Below are 21,211 nucleotides of genomic sequence, written 5' to 3'. Positions count from 1 at the left end.
TAGATCAAAACATAAGATTTTACAATTTGATTGAAGCCCTAGTTATTTGAAAATTAAGTTATAAAACGCCTAATAAATATTAGCAGCAAATATCTATTTAAAATGTTAACATAGGAAGTTAGTAGAAAAGCAAAATAAGATTAATATTAAACAATAAAAAGACGAATAAATAAAAATTGATTGAAAACCACATCACTCCGCAGTTTTTATAAGAATTTTTTTTTGTTTATTTATATGGCTAGAGATTGTTATAAAAAATTGTCAAATTATATTATTATTCAATGTCTTTAGGTGTAAAACATGTAATTAGGTTGTACAATCAATAATTGCTGGTTGTAATCCTGGATCGAGTCAAAATTATTCTAGAAATAAATAAGAAGATAATTCTTCAATTAACATTCTACGTCTCACCTTTAACTGTCTCAGTCTTACGAAGTTCTCTGAATAAAGACTATTAGTAACTATTGTGTTTCACTTGTTCATTTATTTTCTTCCTTTACAAAAACCGTATATCTCTTCAATTTTTATTTGATTTCTGCTAATAACTAAATTTCATAGTGGATTTAACAGTAAGGTATCTTCGTTGATTTCTTATAATCGCTGCGTTCAAAACAAAATATTACATATACCAACTTTTGGAGGTAGTTTGGCATGAATTTACTTTAATTTTGATTTAAAGCAAAGAATATCGTATTTTACTTATACTGGTAAGTTTGCTGTGAATTAAATTTAACTAGAATTATTTATGAAACATCAAAAAAAATCAGAAAAATAAATCAAAACACTTCATGTAAAAATTTGTTACAGATAAGGAAAATGTTTTTCAATAAGCGTAAATTTCGAAATATATTGCAATGATAGGGTCATTATTAATCTACGGGAGTTTAGATTAAGACATTCGTTTGAAATAGTGAAACGGCCGTTAGCTTCGGCTATCGAAATTGCACTGATGTCGACACTGCTTTGCGGTCCTCACCTTCACCTTCGCCGAGTCTTTTGAAGTGTGTGTCTCAGGAAGTACGCTAGGATGTATTTAATTCCTTCAACTTCTACGACAATTTTTGTCATTTATTTATATGCTGTATTCTCATTGTTACATTTTTTTTGTGAATCTGTGCTTAGTTATATTCGTTTTATAAATCAGGGTTTCAGTTTGCTCTAAATAGCATTTATTATAATCATATAATAATAAGACAACATAAAAGAAAATTTCATGGTAATTGGTATAGGACTATTAAAATGTTTAATTTTTTATAATTTTTCTGAGACACAATTATATATCGTCAAAGAATATTCTGCCGGTCTGTACTTATAAAAGGACGATGGTAAAAATCAAAGGGTTCGGTACATTGGGATGAATGAATTGTTGCCAAAAGTTGACAACCTCCCGTTAGCTGGGTCGTTGCACCGCGACGGCGGGGAAGCAAAACTGTTGAGACGTCCGCGGATCGCACATTAAAGCGCGGCTGCGGTGTACGCATGCGCGGTTGTCTATGTCCGGCCGTGGCGCGAAAATATCATCGACAGATATTTGACGTTTGAAAAAAAAAGTTTACGATATATTACGGTCACCTCGTTATCGTTTACATCAGTTCAATTATTATTTAATAATATTTTAATTAAGTGATTATCTTGGATAAGAAAGCAGAATAAATATGAAATATAAGGTAAGATATTTAAACATTTATTTTTATTAATTTGTTCAATTATTCGGGACAAAAAATTTCAGTTATGAAAATATTTTAATGTATAATAAAAGTTATAAGACAAATATTAAGTCTTATTAAAGATCCTTTAATAAGTATAAAAATATCTAACTAAATAAAACATTTTTTTTAATTTAAATATTATTTGAAGATGAGTGGAGGTTTACCTTTGTTTTAAATAATTAAGAATCGTTGTTGCAATGAAGCCACGCCTACCCGCGCAAATAACAAAGAAATATCGTTTAAAACAATAGATATTTATGATTTAATTTGTTTGTACGTTTTTGTATTAAGTACTTTATATTTGTGTTTCGCTTTCTTGTTTTTGAGATTATAATTCTTGTATTGATTTCTTATTAAAATTAATAGACGAAAGGAAAGTTCATTTTATGTGAAACAAGTCAAGATGGAGCAGTATTTTTTTATTTTAAAATCTAGGCTATTATTAGCAAAGTTACGACAATTTGTAACTACATAATAATTGTATTATTTGTGGCTACGAAGTATTATATGTATGTTTGTACGTTTTGACTTAAAATTTTCGTATTCCTTAGGAACCGAATCTGTTTGAAATTAAACAGAGAAATAATTAGAAAATGTTTACAACATATCTGTATAGGTATTCGTATATAGTAAAAATTAAAAATAAATATTAAGGCTCTATTCGTTTTATTTCAGTGCATTTTCTGTCTAGATACATTAAGATAAAAAGTTTAAAAAGTATACATGGAAACAGTTTGTGAATGTTTTATATATCTATTTTATGTATATATATTTGTAAAATAATATGCTGAACTATGAGCACTGGTAGCCTAGCAGCTAGATTTGATACTTGCGATCGTAGGACCCGGGTTCGATTTCAGGGATTAAATGTTATATAATTCACACTTAGTGCTATAATTATATATGATTGTCTCTTCTCACAAACAAGTTTTCAGAGGATGGGCAATATCGTCTTCTGCGTACCATAATACCACACTGCGATCGACCCGCCGGCGAAGCCTGGCGATTATGGTATATATCCTCATAGATATGTTTGGAGGAGGTCTATGTGTTTAGTAGCATAAACGATAAAACGCGTTGTAAAAAAGGGTTTTGTATGTTTACTCTAACAAATATATTTTGACACAATTATATATACATACATACATGTATATATATATACTAGCTGATCCCGCAAACGTTGTTTTGCCATGTATGTTATTTCTAGGAAACATTAAAAACAAATAAATTGCTTGATCGTAGAGGGATGAAAATTTAGGGTTGTATGTATTTTTGTATGTATATGAATATACTAAGTTTTTAATAATGTATTATGTATAGTTAACTAGCTGATCCCGTAAACGTTGTTATGCAAAAAAGAATACAAAGTTTTTAATTAACAAATAAAAAATAAGTTTTGATCGTAGGCGCGTGAAACTTTAGGATTGTATGTATTTTTGTATGCTATATCAAAAAAAAAAAACCAAAATTGTCTAAAAAATTAAAAAAAATTTAGGGGTGGACCATCCTTAACATTTAGAGGGATGAAAAATAGATGTTCTTAGATTCTCCACCCTGGCCGATATGTGCGCTAAGATTCACGAAAATTGGTCAAGCCGTTTCGGAGGAGTGTAATCACGCATACCGTGACACGAGAATTTTATATATTAGAAGATATATGTACAAGTAATTGTCTTAAAAGACTAAATACATAATAAAGACTAATAAGCGAATGATAGATTTTTGTGATGAAAGAACAGAATAAAAGATCATTTGAAATATAAATAATAAATGTAATAAAAATTTAAACACGGTGGGGGAACGTAAAGTTCTCAAAAACGTGGTAAAAAAATATCCGGTTGAAAATGTCTGGCTAATATCACTACTGTTACTTCGAATGTTAGCGCTAGAAGAATTGTCAGAAGAAACTCCATCAAAGCTTCTATTTACTATAATCGTAGGCGCAACTAGTACATTGTAGTTAACATAAAAAGCTAAATTATTGTTAACATCCCGTAACATGTCTCCTTTGTCGCTATTTCACTTTTTGGAAAAAAAAAAATATTGACCATGCAAAATAAATTCAACGGATATATTGATATGATCGCAAAAATTTTTCATCGCCTGCCGCGTGTTTGGTACCCCTGATCTATGCATAACATTCGTATCTGTTAAAGCATCATTAAGTTTATGTTATATAAGTTAAGGAGTAACTTCGCTCAGCCTGTCAATTGAATAAATATACACAGCGATGGTAGACGTAAATAAATACATTTAAAAAACTTTTAAGTTAAACGGTTTTTTGATACCCATATTGTGGCGGTTGTGGATAAATATGTACTTAGTCCGCCATATTGGAACGGCGTCCATCTTGAATTTTAAATTTTGACATAATCATCGTGTTTTACTAGTGTAGCCCTTTCATTTGATACCCATATTGAGGGGGTTAAGGAAAAATACGTAATCCGCCATTTTGTATCGGCGGCCATCATAGATTTATAATGTTATTGATTTTATTATATTGTATTGTCATCTAAATTAAATGTGTGTATCAAAATTCAGATCAATCTGACAACGGGAAGGTGCTTAAATTTCAATTTCTAATTTTGATCCAAATAAATTTCGTACGGATCGAACTAAATAAAACCGTTTAAAAATTGATGTGTAATTTAGGTGTATAAGTTAGTTTAATAAAAAATTAGCTGTGCACGCAGTTTCGTCTAAGAATTAACCAACAATAAATATTCAGTTGTAACCAGAGTACGATCAGATCGCATACATTTTTTAGTTCGCGGACCTCCTGTTTCGCGACAAATATATATACAGATTGGTAGGAATAAACAGACAGACAGGTAGAAATTTACTGTATATAATTCATATACATGTATTATAATAAAAAGCGGTTATATTAATATTACAAACAAACACCACAATTTTATTTATTTACATAAGTGTAAGATGACAGTTTGTTGTCCCAACTGGTGATAAGGACGTGATTTTGATGAACAAAAGATAAGGTGAATGGTGATACACGGCTGACATCACCGCCTGGTATTATCAGATCGTGTCATATATACAGTAATCGGCGTAAAAAAGTTTTAAAGAGGTTAACATAAAGCTTAACGGAATCAGAAATAAAAAATTACCGAATCATAAGATAGTAAGAAATAGCCTTTTCAAATTATTTTTTTTGTTCCCCATCTATCTACGCAGACTTGATACTGCCATTGGTCTGTCGCATTCTAATATAAGAAATGCCACACGTGTTATATAACTTTTATGTTTTTAACTGACAAATAAGCTTAACTTTTGCCCCCCTTTAAAGCATTTACAACTATTACGTAACATTCTATATACCTTAAATTCATTGAACTTTCGTTATAATTCTCGCACACCAGCACCTATAGGATAATAAAATAAAGTTTTAGATTATAGAATTATTAGAAATGGTTAATTAGACTGCGAGACGATATTTTTAACACACACCACTGCATGCAACAGTTTGAAATTAGCTCGAGATGTATGTCAACATTTCGGCGAGCGCGGTTCTCGGGGCTGACGCCTGTGAAGCATGTTTAAGGAGGTCGCCTAACGCTGGTTTTAACCTTCTCCTCTTTAAAGCTTCTGTATGTATATTTATATATATACAGAAGCTTTAAGCTTTATATATATATATATATCCCTATAACTTGAGAACAACTAATATACTATTATTTTAGTTGTCACGACAGACTTCAATGTATGGCTTTGCCTATTTTAAAAATGAGCTAAATACATATGACATATAATAGGGAAAGATTTTAACTGTACATAAGCGTGTATTGTATGAAAAGTTTTTTAAACAATGGAAAATTGAAAAAAGGAAATTATAAAATCAATAATAAGACAAAATATACCGCAAGAGTGAAAGATAATGTGAAGAACGAAATAGGAAAAAAAAACAAAGCAATTGTGAAGGTTGAGAGACAGAGAAGAAGAAGAATGGTGTGTGTGAGAGAGAGAGAAAGTATAAGTGTCTGTCCAAAAAATAATATAGAAATGAGAGACCCGAAAAAGCGGGGGCCATAAAAATATTTATGACAATAATTTATACGAATTTTACAATTCAATGTTTAAGAAAGTCATATAAACACTATTTAATCTGGTCGAATTTTATCCCACGAGTTAATTCGGACGAACAAAATCGCGGTCCATTCATATGAAACGAAAATATTTTGACATGTTATTATTGTAGAGGTTTATTCCCTCCATTGTTGTAAGACTTGATTTACGATTCGATAATAAATACCGATTCGGCAGGCCCACGTCTGATGGTGACGATACTTTGTCAAGTTACTAGTGCGTGGGATTATTTTTTACCGATCACTGAAAGTCCGTTTTCTCTATCACCACATCTTAATTTGATGTCAACAGTCTTGTATTTTTAAATGGTTTTATTTCGTTCGGCCCGTACGGAATTTATTTGGATCAAAATTAGAAATTTAAATTTAAACACCTTCCCGTTGTCAGATTCATCTGAAATTTGGTAAACACATTTAATTTAGATGACAATACAATATAATAAAATCAATAACATTATAAATCTAAGATGGTCGCCGATACAAAATGGCGGATTACGTATTTTTCCTTAACCCCTTCAATATGGGTATCAAATGAAAGGGCTACACTAGTAAAACACGATGATTATGTCAAAATTTAAAATCCAAGATGGACGCCGTTCCAATATGGTGATCTAGGTACATATTTTTCCACAACCGCCACAATATGGGTGTCAAAAAACCGTTTAACTTAAAAGTTTTTTATATGTATTTATTTATACCTGCTTTGTTCATACAACATGCTTTACTCATAGATGCCCACTGAAAGATATATGCTTTTACCAAAGATCTATATAGAATGTTATACCATTATCACCATGCTTGGTAGTGTGCATCTAACTAGTGATCGCTTTGCAATGGGCGTGTACTTACAGAAATAAATTAAAAACAGAGGAGATTAATTTATAAATTTTTGTGTTGTCAAATACTGCACCAAAAGAATCCTCTTAAAAGATCAAGATATTTAAAATGAACTACTGATGGGTGGTCGTTAGTACAGGCCCCTCGTCTCGTAATAGATAATTCGATGTAAAGAAAAACACTTGCCGGATGGTTAAACTTATATAATATCACAGAACAAGAAATCTCAAGTCTCAAGTCAAATCTCAAGTCTGAGTTACAAGTATTTTTTTTTGTTGAACAGCGGTTGAAGCGACACATCCGCTCGGTAGCGCGGCGCGTCAGAGAGAGAGAGCGAGATGTACCGAGTGTAAGAAGGGGCATGCCAAAAACAAATGCGTTCACAGATAATAAATTTGGTTGCGTTCTAATGTACGCCACACTATATATTTTAAAATACTTGTAAATTCATAACTTCTATAGATATATATTAGTTTGTATGTTGTATCGACGTCATTTCAATCTACAGATGCCCATTGCAAGGCGTAAACCTCTCCAAAGATATCTATTACGTTTGGAAATATCATAATCGCCACGCTTGGCAGATTGGCGATCGCAGTATAGTGTCATGGTGCGTAGAGGGCGCTGTTGCCTATCTTCTAGAAACTTCTTTGTAAGCAGTGGCAATCCTATATAATTAATGCATTAAGTGTAAATTATAAAGATATATATAGATAGATATTCCGACTTGAACTTAATTGAAATCAAGTAAGAAAAGGACCAATATTTGGCCACTTCCGCACACGCAGTGGTAGTCGTGCAATAAAGTGCACCGCCCGCCAACCCGCTGATAAATGCGTATGCGGCAAACAATGCGAATCACACAACCGCCACCGCCAAATTACTCAACACGTGTTACACCCTTCCACGGGGCATCTTACGTAACATAACTCCTGACGACTACCACTGCATGTGCGGAAGTGGCTAAATATTGGTCCTTTTCTTACTTAGGATGGACTTCCGCGAAGTAACGCCTGATTCCATTAAATAATTGAAATCAAGTTTAATCAAAACTTGATTTTACTTAATAATCAGGAATGTGATTTATTGATGAAATAAAGTAATTGAAATAGCACAATGTATTGAAAAGTTAAAGTATCAGTGGGCAGACTGATAGTTGGAGGCATTTTTGAGGCATAAAGGTCTAAGTGCAACGCAGAAAGCTCTACAAGATTGACATGTACAAACGCTGATTGCAGGAAGCTTTTAATCGATCCTACTGGATTTCTACGATCTATGCCCAGCTGTGAACTTGCTCCGGTTGTAATGATGATGACTTGAATGATGAATGACACATCTTCGCTCATTAATTTTTTTGCCGAATGCTCGATGATATACATCCAAGGGCACGTAAATGGTTTACTCTATTATAAATGCCTTTAGTATTCTTATCTTAGAACTCTGATGGGGTAGAAACTTTTCTGGGTTGATGTTATCATTAATTTATTTAAGACAAATACCTATATAATTACAGAGTATAATTTAAAATCATTATCATTTTTTTTTATGGCCCCCGCTTTAGAGAGCCTCTCGTACCCCCCTATCTGGTGTGGGACAGGGACTTTTTATTTAATTTTATTTTATTTTCTTTCTCTTCTTTCATACTTTATATTATCTTTTGTTCGTTTCTTTCATTCCACCTTATTATCATGATGATGACATATGGATCCGAGGTATGATCACTTACGACAAGCCTCATAAGGAGGCTTTATGTCACCCAGAGTGCAATGGAGAGGGCTAGAATGAGTCGATTCGCAGAAGAACTAAGATTACGAACTTAGCTCGAAGAATTGTTCGTCTGAAATGGCAGTGGGCGTGACACATCGCTCGTGCAACCGATGGCTGTTGGAACCGAAAGGTTCTCGAGTGGCGACCACGAGTGGGTAGAGTGTGTAAAGTAGGGCGAGTGGGCAGGGTGGCAGCGTGGGTAAGTTACATAGGTAGAGGACATTGCCACAAGGTGGACTGGCGACATGGTTAAGATCGCTTCAAGCCAGAGATGCCCTGAGATAGAATCAAAAATGAGAAGGTCCGCAAGAGAACCAAGATCACCAATATAGCTCGAAGATTTGTTCGTCTAAAATGGCAGTGGGCGTGGCACATCGCTCGTGCAACCATTGCTCGAAAGTTTCTCAAGTGGCAACTAGGTTTATCGATGGTATAGTTAAATTCGCTGGAAGTCGTTGGATATGGCAGCACAGGACTGGTTGTCTTGATCTTTGAGAGGGACTTAACCTTGCAGTGAGCATCTATCGGCTGAAAAGAAGAAGATAGAACAGTTATACCGAGCAAGAGAGAGAGAGTTATACCCGAGCTGAGACTCCGAGGGATTTTAACCCTTAAATGCACGACTTTTATTTATACTTTTAAAAAAATATATCTTGCAGATATGTACACTAAAATGCAGGAAAACATAGAAAAAAAATGTATATAATATTTTTTATACTTACTTTTAAAAAAAAAACTTATGTTGCAGATATACAACATGCATTTATTCTTAAGTGTAGTACTTATTTTACGTTTAAGTGGTATGTTGCAGTTTTACATCATTATGCATTTATGGGTTAAATGTCAAAAAATTCAACATTGACTTTGATAATGATAAAGCAAACATTCACAAATTACCATAGAGCTATTCGTCCTAAAAGAAAGGAATTCTAATATTAAATAGGTCAGTATACGAATTAAAAACAATTTTATACACTATATCTTTATGTTAATGCCGAGTTTAAATACGTTTGTTTTAAATTAAAACTAGATTATTTGATAATGTATAAACGACACAGATAATATAAGAGAAAGTTTATTAAAAAAAAAACAAAATCGAATAACGTATGAATTATTTAAGTTTAATACATGTGACCTAAAAGTCGAGATTCAAAAAAAAGCTTCGAGAAACTTCCTTGACATAACAGGACTTTGTCCAGTTTGAATCGAAACCAACCTTCGCATAACAAGCCCGATATCGTAACACTTTACAGCTAAATAAGTTCATTGAACTTTTATTCAGCGACATTATTTGACAATAGCTCCCCGGAACAGTTATTATGAATTATTTATTACATATTGTTGACTGTTAATCATATATCCTTGTGTAGGGTGACCATGTTTACAATTTAAATTTAATTTAAATACTATTTACGAGCGCGCGGACTGCATAATTTAATTATAATTTTACAAAACAAGTTATTTTAAATACCCGGCAATGAATATTGCACATCGACCTTTGGAAAGAGACAATCGGCTAATTTCGGCTTCGTAGGGCGTTATCTTTGTCGCACGACTGACAAAACATCACATAGGTAGCGTGGGATAGAGATAATACTCTACGAAGCCGAAATTAGCCGATTGTCTCTTTCCAAAGGTCGATGTGCAACATTTATCTTATGGTACTGTACATAAAAATAGACTGACAAAATAAAAGAACATATTATAACGTATAGTGACACATACTGTCAAATTTATAAAAGTATAAAAAAAAATAAAAATCGGTAAAAAACTTTTAAGTTAAACGGTTTTATTTGATACCCATATTGTGGTGGTTGTGGAAAAATATGTACCTAGTCCGCCATATTGGAACGGCGTCCATCTTGAATTTTAAATTTTGACATAATCATCGTATTTTACTAGTGTAGCCCTTTCATTTGATACACATACCCAGTCATTTTGTATCGGCGGCCATCTTAGATTTATAATGTTATTGATTTTATTATATTGTATTGTCATCTAAATTAAATGTGTGTACCAAATTTCAGATCAATCTGACAACGGGAAGGTGCTTAAATTTTAATTTCTAATTTTGATCTAAATAAATAAACAAATAAATTCCGTACAGGACGAACTAAATAAAACCGTTTAAAAAGGTTTTATGTGGCCCAGTAAGTCGCTAAAAACATACTATACATAATTTATTTTAATAAAATGAGAAAGTAAATAACATATACACCTTCATTAATTTAGACATGGGGGTTTTTTAATTGAACTTACATTATAAGTATTTTACTACCGACTCGGAAGGCTGTTGAGAAGTGCCAACCGGAAACTCAACAGTTGCTTTTTTAAATGAATTACCAATTCACGTGTACAGTATATCTTACATGTAAATGTACCAACAAACATAGTTACACATGTATATCAGCTAAAAACTCTTTAATGCTATAATAAGATTTATTTTATAATATATTTTTAATTTTAGACTTAAAACTAATAAAACGAATGTCTAAGATAGATTCTCTATGTTTTGTATAAGATTCTCTGTGTTTAGCACTAATCGGTGTAACATAACTCCTGAAGATGCCCCGTGGAGGGGTGAAACACGTGTTGAGTAATTTGGCGGTGGCGGTTGTGTGATTCGCATTGTTTGTCCTTTTCTTATTTAGGATGGACTTCCACGAGGTAACGCCTGATTCCATTAAATATCTAAGATATCTCGTGGAACTTTATTATATATGCATACACCAACACCCATGAAGGATTATCTTTTTGAAGATGTAATTTATGATGACAGGCAAAAGTGATCGAAGGTGTATCTACATATGCATGGAGTATTTACTTACACGATCTGCAGTGATCGCATCGCTGCGTTCGAATTCAAATCGGCGTCCGAATTTGAATTTCGAACACGCAAGAATGATTTAAAATAAAAATATTTTGACCGTACTGGCCAGCAGTACATTGAACCTATACAAGTTTATTTTTATTTCTGGCGTTTATATTGTGCCTGTCACTATTTTTATGTAAGATTTTAAGTTATGACGTATAAATAATATGTTATTAAAAATAATCTCTCAGGATACCTCTAGCTCTTAAGTTATAAATATTCTGTAAAGAACTCTTTTATAAAACAAACTTTCTGCAAAAAGAGTCACAATCTTCAGTAATAAGTGTTAAGATGTACACGTAAAATCACAAATAAAAACATAATTATTCCAACAACAAAATGTACAATTTCTAACGTGGAGTATACATTGTACGAGATAATTTAGAGCAATATTTCCCAAAGTGAGGCCCACGCCCCACAGTGGGGCAATTCGAAAGTGGACTCGATACAAGTTTAACCATTTCGCTTTAATATAAAAAGATATATAGGTAGGCGTTATATTTTAGAAAGGTTTAAATGGATGGCATAAAATAGGTTGGGAACCCCTGGTTAAGAGTATGATAAAAAGACACATACATAATTTTTCTCATACATACATATAGTGATTGTTTATATGATGGTCAGTTAATGTATGAAAGGCTCTGTTGCAATAATCAATATATAATGATGCAACATAATATAGTGAGAAAAAGCGTTGATAAAATTCTTATTACTACGTATTAAAATTAATAATTGTTTACTATTTATTCCCTCAGATTTAACTCCTAGAAGTTATTGGCCTTGTTGCATTACAATAGAAGAAACAGACTAATGTAATATCTAAGAAAGTGATCACTTTATACAGGGTGTCCAGAAATAGATATTAAAACTTTTACCGACAGCTATACATTCACCCCTTAAAAGACACCTATATCTAATCATCCTGTACACATATATTAATTTAAATTACAAATAATAAAACATTATGTATGGAAACTAGTCGTCGTATCGTGTTTATATCATAGAGTTAGTTGTAGATGTTAATATGTACAATTGCGATCAAAAAGTATAGTGATACTGTCATTTAAAATTTCCGGACATTAGCAAGGCAGGTAGTTTTTTTCCTAGGTTTAGGACTGTCTACATTTGCCAAGCGTCTGTTTGTCAAATGTTGGAATATCATTTGGCTCAGCCAAAACCATTTTGAAGGACGTTTTTTGTCTTGAACACGTCAAGTCTCGATTGGTCGATGTCATGGATTAGTTCTTCGCGACTTTTTTTGCCAAAAACCTGTCTCGTATCGTTCCACAACCACATGTTCACATGATTTGGTTCCTTGTGACTTCTGGCTGTCCATCAAACTCAAAAGGCCAATCCGGGGACTCGGTTTTGACATTGAGGAGATAAAAACCGAATCCAAGAAGGTCTATATCGGAGAAATACTATTCTGAAAAACGTTGGCAAAAGTATGTTTTTAGATGCGATTACTTTGAAAGAGATGACATTGATTTGGAAGAATAAATGAAGAACTTAATTTTATAAACAAATATATCTTACTTTTTAATCAGATTATCATAAGTTAAAATACAGGTTTTTCATGTTTTGTTAAAAAGAAATATTATTTATTTTTTTGATATATTTTAAACACGTAATTGATTAATGAGTCCTGATTAAAATCAGAATAGCTTTGTCAACATATTCACGAAGTTTATTTAATATTTGTTTTTATGATGTTATGTTATATTATAATTTTAAATATATAATAACTTAGACTATTATAAATTGTCAAAAATAGAATAAAAAAAAATTTGAACGCTTATAAATGTCAAGAATAATAAAAATAAAAATAATAAATGCGTGTGAATAGGAAAAAAACGTGGTTTTTTTACTTCCAATAATTTCCGATCGTTTAGGAAAAATATGTAATCTATAATTTCCACGTAACTACGTTTCTATAAACAGGATAATAATACAATAGAATTTTAAATGAGATTATGGTCACCCTATATTTTCCGTTGTTAGATTCTATGTAAAGTGTCGATATTCGTATGAATTAAGATTCCTTTATTATTTATTGCAACTAATCATACACTTCTATTTCCATTAACACTAGGATGTTTATGACGAAGGTATTTATTTACATCAGGTTTTACTATATATCTTCTCGCATATATTTATGGAAAGTAACAGATTCGCTAAAGTCTTGATGATGTACGCGGAATTTTTTATTTTTTAGAAATACTTAAATAAAAAAAATTGCTAATTTGAGTGCTAGTGGGGGAGGAGGTGGCATATAAATAACAGAGCGGTGATTGACAGATCTCATATAGTTCACGGACCTTCGAAAATTTTGCACCTATTTTCAATCACCCTATATAAGGAAATCACTGAAGTATTTTAAATTAATTTAGTATTTCCACAAAGTCTGCAGAGACAGTTAGTAAATAATATTTAATGTAAAAATGTATTTATCTTAAAATATTCATGGCGGTTTTTTGTTATTTCTGAAAAAAAATGATTTTTGGATAGGGTGTACCATACATTAATTAACAGAAAGTTAAAGTTATATTAACGCCCTAAATCTCTCAAATCAATAAACAATCAAACTGTAGATCTTTCGTATTTAGAAGGAAAATTCTTCCTCTGCAGTGTTTCCCAACGTGGGGCCAACGACCCACACGCATACAATTTGTTTGTTAAAGAAGCTAATTTGAAAATGGACTCAATAGAGTGAACTCTTTCTGGAGTTTAATCTTTTCGTAAAAGCGATTTATTTCTCTCACTAAAACTTATCATTATATATATAATATTAAAAATTATTTCTGTTACATTAGTCATGACACCATAAAGGTTGGTATACATTTCTTACAATGTAAATTTAGTTTAACTGTTGTTAAAGAGCGAGGTAGTCATTGTTGTTCGAACAACATGCGGCGTAGCAATATCACGTCACACATGTGCGTGTATTGCACGGACGAGACTCAAGACGCGATCGTAAGATTCATCGATGTGAATACGTCAACCGCCACACAGATACTGGCGCACAACTTGATATGCCAATATGGAATATGAAGAAGTGGTCGAACGAAACGTAATTTTAAAAACATGACATTGTTAAAATATATTAAGAGACTTAAAAACGTGAGTAAGAATAATTCAGAAATATTAAAAGTAAATGTAAAAACAAAGGCACGGATCCTAATGTCTGTGGAATACAGATCCTAATAATTATAGTAATTAAAAATTTTAATTGAGACACTGTGCATCATTTAACTGTTCAATTATAACAATTCTCGTAAATCACGGGCATTCCTGACGACAATTAATAAAAAATCCAACACAAACACGCTGATGTAAGAAGGAAAACATCTTACATGTAATTATTTCTAGATATTCTTTAATTTATATATGTATATATATCGTATATATATGTATATATATATATATATATATATATCGTATGTAACCCTTGCATGCATATAGTTATATATCTATTTATACACATGTGGTACTATTATAATAAAGTGTCCTTAAAGTCACAAACAGTGGACACGGTACCTTTTTTTAATGCTTCCCTTTTTGGAGTCTCTCGTTCAACCCCTATCATGGGTGGACAGTCTTGAATTTTTCAAATAATTTTAATTAATTTCCACACTCATCCTTAGTCCTTTTCAATGTTTTTCATTGTTTTCTTTAATTTCTTTCAAAATACCTTTTATTCCTTTCCATATATCGCTTCACCTTCAGAGTTCTACAACTTTTACGTTTATTATTTTTATCATTTGTTTAACAATTTATTTATTCTTAATTCCTGTTTATTTTCTTACTGTTTATATCGCACTTAATTTATGTTTCTAATATCACAGCTATTTTATTACTCTTGTATTGGCAATTCTGTTACAATGTGACATTACTCCTGAGGATGCCCCGTGGAGGGGTGAAACACGTGTTGAGTGATTTAACGGTGGCAGTTGTGTAATTCGCATTGTTTGCCGCATGCGCATTAATCAGTGGGCTGGCGGGCGGTGCACTTTATTGCACGACTACTGCTGCATGACGAAAGTAGCTATATATTGGTCCTTTTCTTACATTGTGAATCATAGGATTCACAGGGTAATAGTACCTTTTTGCAAAACTCATAACAAGCTCTGGCGACATATCTGCTGTCTGGTCTGCGATGTTCTCTTTCTCCATTCCTTCTGCTAATCGAGACTGGTATTCTGCTTTAACGCGTCAAATGCAGGACAGCTGGTGATCAGGTGCACCACGGTCTGATCCACATCCTGATCACAGATTCACAAGGGAATCCCCCTGAGTTTGAAACTATGTAGGTACTCAGAGAATCCACCGTGCCGTTTAAGACCCCATTTGGAACAGAACAGTATCCAGCTGAACTTGAAGTAAGCAATAGAGACGGTGTCTGGAAAATTTTTCTCGTCGTCGAAACCGTGAGATATAGCAGATCTTTCTATTTTATTTAAGTTTCAAAAAGACAATTATTTTCTCTTTCTTTATAGTGTGTCGGCGCCCGGGACTCGGGAGTCAACTATTAAGTGAATGTACTTACTCTGGCCATAAACAATGTTATAATTAAAAATAAACTAAATATTACTTTTAAATTTGGAATCTGTCATTTATATAATTATTCAATTGTACAATATTTAGTGAAATTGAAATGTAGTGGGGTGATGAAGGAATCCGAATCGCTGTGATCGAATTACATGAAGTAGGTACGGTTCCAGATGCAATTTTTAAAACAATGAAACCTTCATAGTTTGTGACAGAAAAAGATCTGACCGTCCACGTGGTGTTTGTACGAAAAAGGCTATCAAAGCAGTAAAAGAACCATTCGAATTCTGTCGGAAATTGAAAGTCTAAATAGGTGAATGTACATAATTCGCTGTCATAAATCAATGTACAAATATACACAAATATCGTTTTTTTTTTAAATCGGATTACTACATATTAAAATTAATTTGTGTGATTGGATCATAATAAATCATCCTGTATATCTCTGTTGTGTTAACTTGTGCAATACTATAGTTGTAAATACTACGTTGAGCTTTAAGATAAGCGCTTGCATTTGTAGGTTACAGTTGATGTTGCGGCAAAAGCTCGCAATGCATTCGGCCTTGCATAACGGATGCGCCTGCGCATCTCTCGGTGAATGTATTTACAGTCACGCCTTGCTATTATAGAATTTAATGGTAAGGCTTTATAGGAAATCGGCACGTTTACATTATAAGCAATTGTTTCGACAACAGAGTATAAAACGTTTGGTGTTTAAAACGTATCATTCTATTATTACGTTATTTTTATTTATTTATTTATTTTATTATAAGATAATTTAAAATGATCACTTGTGTGTTTCACTCGGTAGTGTGGTTCACAAGTCACTCGGTGTTTGGCACTAATTGGTGTAACATTACTCCTGGGGATGCCCCGTGGAGGGGTGAAACACGTGTTGAGTGATTTAACGATGGTAGTTGTGTTTCGCATTGTTTGCCGCACGCGTATTTATCAGCGGGCTGGCGGGCGGTGCACTTCATTGCACGACTACTGCTACATAGCGGAAGTAGCTATATATATAAATCTTTTCTCAATTTATATATAGTTAGCCTTTTTTGTAACTGATTTATTATTATAAGTAAGCAAATAAGCTATATATTTATCCATTTAAATTCTTTTACACCTATAATTAATTACTGTGTAGATTTATTGTTTTGTTCACCTGTTATTTACTACTGTGTTACGTGGTGTTTTATTTGCATGGTAATTGTACTGTGAATGCTCCTTATACCATGGAAGGAGAGGCAGACCTTATGCCAGATAGGCTGACGAGGTCGTGGCTATGGCAGGTCATGGGTGGCTTCAAGTTGCCAAAGAGAAAAATAGAAAGCTTTTGAGGAGGCTTTTACCCTGAGGGGGTCCATACAAACTTAGTACAAAACTATCAAAATATTTTTTTAAGATTACTAATTTTAAGTTACTTGTATGGAATGATATAAAGTAGTGATTCCCAAAGTGGTCTATATCGACCCCTAGGGGTCTATGACAACCTGCAAGGGGTCTGCGTCAGCGAAAAAAAATTTGGGGGTCCATGAAATGAAAATGGGGGTCAACGATAGTGGATCTCAACATATACACTGATAGTACCTATTTACTTGCATCATACTATCTTATAATATCAAACACAACATTATTTATAAAAGTCCCAATGAAGTAAAAAATTATTAATATGTTAAGTATCTTTTACATAACAGATACAAATTTTTTTTTTGAGTAGTTTTAATTTAAATTCAATTAATAAATGTATAAATTAACATGTGTTTTTACTTTATGTTTTTAACACTAAACTTCACTACAGTTAGAAATTTACAGGAAATCAATATCAGGTAAGTGGGGGTCTACCCGACACGGAAAAACATGGCAAGGGGTCTACGATACAAAAAAGTTTGGGGAACTCTGATATGAAGCTTTATTATTATTATTATTGTATTGCCCATGCGGTGCGAGCCGCGTGCTGAGACTAGTGAAAATATAATCCAGCGTTACGTATTAAGATTATAGTGGACTCGACGAGTTGAGAAGTTGCATTGAATTATTCATGCGATGCACATGACCTATGTTTAATGCATTCACACGCTTCATTTAATTATAAACGCTTTGTTATTCATGCGAATAATCGACAACAAAAACTGCAAACGAAATTGTTTCTAATTCCTCTTAGACTTGATACATGTTACGTTTATTAATTTGTTTAAACGTAAAAGGTGTATATACCTCATTTACTGACAGTTTATGTATAGTACACCCTATATAAAAATCTATGATTTCAGAAATAAATAAAGCAATGATAATATAGTAATAAAAGCATTTTTAAACGGTTTTATTTAGTTCGACCCGTACGGAATTTATTTGTTTATTTATTTTGGACAAAATTAGAAATTGAAATTTAAGCACCTTCCCGTTGTCAGATTGATCTGAAATTTTGTGCACACATTTAATTTAGATGACGATACAATATAATAAAATCAATAACATTATAAATCTAAGATGGCCGCCGATACAAAATGACGGATTACGTATTTTTCCTTAACCCCCTCAATATGGGTATCAAATGAAAGGGCTACACTAGTAAAACACGATGATTATGTCAAAAATCAAAATGGACGCCGTTCCAATATGGCGGACTTGGTACATATTTTTCCACAACCACCACAATATGGGTATCAAATAAAACAGTTTAACTTAAAAGTTTTTTTTACCGATTTTTATTTAAATTACAGTTACTTTAGACTTTGTACTGCTAGAAGTACATAACGTTGCTGGAGTTTCATCCGCCACTTCTAGCGCTAAAGATATCCGAATGGCAGTAGTGATATTAGGCAGACAATAGCAACCGGGCAAATCTATGTTTGGACCTTTCGGAACCCCTTTGTTGCTATACGGGTATTATCGACGAGTGACAGCTGAAGTCCTGGTCCCCTTGTGGGGGTCCTTGACCTTGGTCACTTCGTGGAAGGTACAACACAGCGTTCTAAAAGCTGGACGACCTCCCAATCCAGTAAAATGGTAGTATATAGCAACCCGAGCTAAAGATCCATATGAAGACCTGGTAATTTGCTAATTTAAAAAAGGTCTTAGACTATACGTCTGCGCGCTGCCTCCTCATATATTGTATACAATATATATATACAAATAAATAAAATTGGAGCGTCTGTTTGTAATTATATAATAACCACTTTTTAATATATGCGTGTTAATATATATACTAGATATACCACAATCACGTTTTAATTTTTTTTGTTAATCTGTCAGTTTGGTTTGACTAATCTCTTAAATAACTAGACTGATTTTGACGAGACTTATACTGATAGGTAGCTGAAAAAGAAGTAATTTAGGCTATTTTTATGTTAGAAAAATGCTTAAACAAATGAAACTAAATAAAATAAATATTTTAGATTTAAGAGTACTATACCGATGTTATTGCGTGGAATTATAGGTTGATGCTCCCTCAGAAAGCTCAAGCCCCAGGAATTATTGTAGCTCTCTTTATAAAAATATATTTGTAAAAAGCAACTGTTGAATTTCTCGCAGGTTCTCAACAAACTGCCTTTCGACCTGGAAGTAGCTTTCTAACGATTCAAAAGTGCTTATGGCCTATTTGAATACAGAATGTTTTTGATTCTGATAGAATAATCAGACTTAGAAAGTCCAAGAGTATAAATGCATTGATATGCTATTTTATATTAGCTTTTATGTTAATATAATTTATAGCTAATGCTATGCTAAATAGCAATATAGCGTTTAGTGTTGGAAACACGGTTAATTAAGCTAATTTGTAAAACTGATTAAGATGTCCGTCTTTATTAAGATGTCATGTTGACAAAATGGAATTATTTATCGATTGTTGATGGGATTTAATAAGAAATGTTACATAATTTAAGACGAATGCTGTAAATAGTAGTATGTTTAATATTTCCAGCGGTTGGACATCCACAGCTGGACAAATGATTCCAAAAAGTCCGGTTGAGTGCGTTCTGCATCCAGTATCGTCCGACATTCTTAGTATATTCTTTATCATCATCATCAGATAGATCACCACGATGATCGATCTCTCGCTGCCCGCATTCACCTATTACTTACCCACGCCACGTCTACCTGCTCCTTATCCGTCACTCTAGAACCTTAGTAACAAGAAAATTAAAATATCTAATTATTATTATTACAGTAACGTTTTTCCATAATAGTCATTATATTATACTGTGTTTAAGTAAAAATTTTGTTTATAAAATGTAAATTCTTCATTGACTATCAGCGGGCTGGCGGGCGGTGCACTTTGTTGCACGACTACCACCGCATGTGCGGAAGTGGCTAAATATTGATCCTTTTCTTACTTAGGATGGACTTCCGCAATGTAACGCCTGATTCCATTAAATAATTCTTCATTTGTTCTTTCAAATCAATTAAATTCTCTCCAAAGTAATCCCTGTCCGCATTTGTTAAAAAAATTTCAAGTCCTCGAAATCGGTATAGCCTTCAAGACCTTTTTCAAAATGGCGTCCGTGCATTCATCTTTAGGATTTGTTGAATATCAAGGATACAGTGATTGCGGAACGATATCAGTCGAGTTTTTGACAAAAAAGTCGGGAAGAACCAATGACATATGTCATACATTGATCAGACGAGAATTGACGCATTTAAAATACAAGACATCCTTCAAAATAGTTTAGGCTGAGCCAAATGATATTCCAACACTATCAGCAAGGTCCCTCATCAATTTTAAATGACAATTTCACCTTACTTTTTGATCACAATAATATAACAATAATACACCTATCCCCCGATTTACACGGTAGATACGTTCCTGAGAAAAACGTGTAAATCGAAAATTAAAAATTTTCATGTGAAAACCGTGTAAATCGAAAAGCTTGCAGAAAATGCATAATTTTGCTATTTAACAGTTGTGATTTTTTAATATTCTTAGGTGTACACAGAAATAAAAATAAAATGCATTGACAAGTTAAAATATTTAATATGTTACGGAAACACTGTTATTTTATTTAATTACAATACATTAAACAGAGAACAAAAAAAAATAACTCTCATTCTTTTTCGATCGAAGGTTGAATTCATTTTCATCACTCGATGTTATTTTTGCCGATTCGATGTTTGAAGCAGAAATATTTACATTGTGAGAGATGGTAATAAAATCGCTCATTAAAACAAAAAAAAACTTGTTTGGAAAACCGTGTAAAAGCGAAAACGTATAAAACAAGTACCGTGTAAATTGGGGAATTGGTGTAATGGCAACTATTACCGGTAGACCTTTTTAGTAAATAAATAAAATATTAAAAGATATAATCCAGTCAAAGTTGTTATTTAAAAATATCGTATACATTATCTGTGGGTCACGATGACGTTTATTTGCGCGCGAAAAATTA

The 21,211-nt window shown here is 32.7% G+C and overlaps 1 protein-coding gene across 1 annotated transcript in view; it reads left to right on the top strand.

Moving 5' to 3' along the window:
• The first annotated feature begins 1,492 nt into the window (after window positions 1-1,492).
• LOC137928739 (neprilysin-11-like) overlaps window positions 1,493-21,211 on the top strand; it is an 80,603-nt gene continuing 60,884 nt past the window's right edge. Inside the window, exon 1 of the mRNA XM_068771692.1 lies at window positions 1,493-1,667. Within this exon, the coding sequence (XP_068627793.1) occupies window positions 1,656-1,667 (12 nt within the window). The 5' untranslated portion in view covers window positions 1,493-1,655. The remainder of the gene's footprint in view (window positions 1,668-21,211) is intronic.

This window comes from Battus philenor, unplaced genomic scaffold (assembly GCF_028537555.1).
Source record: "Battus philenor isolate CCGP_79_NKW_IND1 unplaced genomic scaffold, ilBatPhil1.0.hap1 SCAF_4, whole genome shotgun sequence".
Taxonomy (NCBI): Eukaryota; Metazoa; Arthropoda; class Insecta; order Lepidoptera; family Papilionidae; genus Battus; species Battus philenor.
The sequence above is the reverse complement of the archived record's forward strand: the minus strand, read 5'-3'. Positions and strand labels throughout refer to the sequence as shown.